Genomic DNA, 2,867 nt, shown 5'->3' with positions numbered 1-2,867 from the left:
AGCGCCACGATCGATTACGTCATAGATCAGGCGAAGACCGTTCAACGTCAGCAGAGGATCTTCGCCTCCTTCGGTTACGAGCGTTCAATTGAGTATCACCCCAAAACAGATATTCGGCACATCGTTGCTCAGCTTCGTGAGCTGAGCTTTCGCCTTTCGTTCTACTGTGAGATGGTCGATAGATGAATTGAATTTCAAGTTGGATTCACATCGGTTGATGAGGCTAGTTGTTGATGTACCACTGCGGGACTTTGTTGAGCCTTATTTGTCAACTAGTTATCCACTTTCTGTGACACCTATATGGCTCGAGGATATACTCTGCTGATTACTCTCATCTGGTGGTCTCTACTAACCAACGCTGACCAACCTCCTGTTCTACGTCGTGTCAAGGATTACCCGATACCGTGTCAGACCACTGATTGTCCTGGTGGCTGTGATTGGTGGTGCCAGTGCGTGGTACTTTCAGTTCCCGCAAAAAAGTGCATTTGTCTATGCGATCACTAGCTTTTAATATGCTCCACTTTTTCGCATCGTACTTGGTGGTAATTGCTGCATTTGAGATTTCATTTCTCGATAGAGTGACAGGGAGCTCTTGAAGTGTCAGACTTTTGATAATAGTCGTCCTCTAATGAGTCTGAATCATCCAGTCATCATCAATAGTCTGATGATTTCGCTCAGCGAACTTCGCTAGCATAGTTCGTTGAACCGTCTTTGTCGAGTCGTCGCCACAATTGTGTCAGTCGATAACAGATGAGTTGAGATTCAAAACGGCTCGGTCCTATTGGAGTTGAATTGGGTAGTCTCTCGAGTGATATCCTATAAATTACCGAAGTTATGGTATCAGATATGAATCTAAAGCTATCTCCAAGTCATACTATAACAACCAGTGAAACCGATCAAATCATGACAAAAGTATGTTCACCTTTCTCAGGGAATATAACGGTATGGAAACGCACCCTTTTCGAGTTATGTAGTCACTTCGTGTATATAACCGGCGTTTTACCCGATCTCGGCTTTCGTGTCATACCTCTCGTGCTTTGCCTGTGTTGTCAAGTCCCATCAGGAAACCCCCAACTGGCAAACGCATCGTACGTAAATTGTGCAATACGAAACCTACAGTAGCGGCGGGGAGGCGCTTCGTGTTCACCAGTCTACGCCTCCATCAACGAAGGCGGCCTCGTTCTGCAACTCCGACAGTTCCAATTTACCAACGTGCTCCTCATCAACTTTAATCATTAGCATTGCCTTCACTTCTCGCCCACAAGCTTGACACTGTGACGGCTTCTCTCGACACTCGAGGATGGTTTGCTACCTTGCATAGGAGGCCCTCGCGTATGGCATTTACTTTACATTGTGGTAGAGCCATGCGAACTGTGGGGTGACGTCCCAACAGGAGACTGACAACGACGGGTGAAGGAGGCAACTGGCCTGAACAGAGAGCTCAAGGCATGGAGGGTTTGAAATTTTCAATGAATTGTCACAATAGTAATAGTGAATGATAACAGTCTGAGAGAACAGTCCCATCAAGATCGGCTCAGGATCCAGCACGATCCCGCAACGGTAAGGCCAACCCCAGGGCCTTGGCTGCAACAATGACGTCCTCGAGGGTCACCCGTTGCTAAGATCCAACCTAGGAACCAAACGATGACTGTGAGACTCCTACCTCTCCAGAGAGAGCCTCCTTCTCTCCTCCTGCCAGAGCTCGCATTAAATCGTCCTCCTCAGCGGCATCCACCTCTGATACCATCTAAACCAGAAGCATAGTGACAATGGACATCAAGAAGACCTGACCTCGCTGTCGTGATCAGCTATAGTTGCCTCCCTTCGTTTTCTACTGCTGGCCAAAGCCTCACTGGCCAGCTTAGCCGACAAGGCCTCAGCCTCGAAAGATATCCTCCTTAGGGCCTCCTTGGACAAGGGCACTGCAGGGAGGATCCAAAGGTGGCCGAAGGTGTATCGACTACTACTCACCCCGGCTGATCAGGGCCTTGCTTTTGTAGCTGAGTAATGATTCTAATACGTGTGGAGGGACGACGGGCTTCACGCTAAGGACCTCTGGTGGTGGCTGTGAAGGGGCTACCATGCTCGCAAACAACTTGGCCCTAACGCGATAATATGATGCATTATACCATTACCCAGGTTTGAACCCGGGACCATTGCCAAGGTAGTTTAATATACTAACCGTTCCGCTAAAGAACCCGAGTTACTCTATCACACGCATGTATCAGCAGCAGTGCGATATTAGTTATGCATCGGCGGTCACAACAGTTCACCCAAGTAACGACATGTACCGCAAACTCCCCATTATAAGCCTTCAATGAACGCAACAGACAATGGTGAAGGACAACAATAAGCAGCATTCACATGTTAGACCCCACGAAGGCGAGTCCAATAATATCGGAGGAACTCAACAAAACCAACTTCACCCTTTTTATGGCGATCCAAACTACGCCACCATTCGTCCAACCTACTAGGGCGAATGGCCGCCACCTGAACAACAACACGAGTAAATCGATTTCGAGAGTTCCAAGATCAACTAGATAGCGTTACAAAACGGATAAGTCTTATTCCGCCGTTAATTGAATATAATATAACTATTAATAATACTCCGCCGGAATTGTCTTTCGTAGTCTTCGAATATTCTCCTAGGCATAATTCATCTCTCTATCTCACAACTCTAGTGTAGTGTAGCTGACCATAGAAACAACAAACGTTTATACTTACATAAGTGGATCAAAAACAGATAACGATTCATTCACTTGGACCGCAGCAGTGAAAGCCCCGATTCAAGACATTATACGTTTTCTCAAAAAGCCCGATCTCCTCAACCTACCCGTAGAAGCTGTAGTAAAAGGATCTCGAACTCG

The 2,867-nt window shown here is 47.0% G+C and overlaps 1 protein-coding gene across 1 annotated transcript in view; it reads right to left on the bottom strand.

The window, feature by feature from the left end:
* Positions 1–1,534: 1,534 nt before the first annotated feature.
* The window catches only part of Pmar_PMAR019370 (hypothetical protein), a gene marked incomplete at both ends in the record, with an annotated part of 3,925 nt that continues 2,592 nt past the window's right edge, over positions 1,535–2,867 (bottom strand). The window contains 5 exons of the mRNA XM_002775143.1: positions 1,535–1,618; positions 1,664–1,747; positions 1,792–1,922; positions 1,972–2,102; positions 2,365–2,490. Of these exons, the coding sequence (XP_002775189.1) occupies positions 1,535–1,618; positions 1,664–1,747; positions 1,792–1,922; positions 1,972–2,102; positions 2,365–2,490 (556 nt within the window). The remainder of the gene's footprint in view (positions 1,619–1,663; positions 1,748–1,791; positions 1,923–1,971; positions 2,103–2,364; positions 2,491–2,867) is intronic.

The sequence above is a fragment of the Perkinsus marinus genome, assembly GCF_000006405.1.
Source record: "Perkinsus marinus ATCC 50983 genomic scaffold scf_1104296956526, whole genome shotgun sequence".
Lineage (NCBI taxonomy): Eukaryota > Perkinsozoa > Perkinsida > Perkinsidae > Perkinsus > Perkinsus marinus.
The sequence above is the reverse complement of the archived record's forward strand: the minus strand, read 5'-3'. Positions and strand labels throughout refer to the sequence as shown.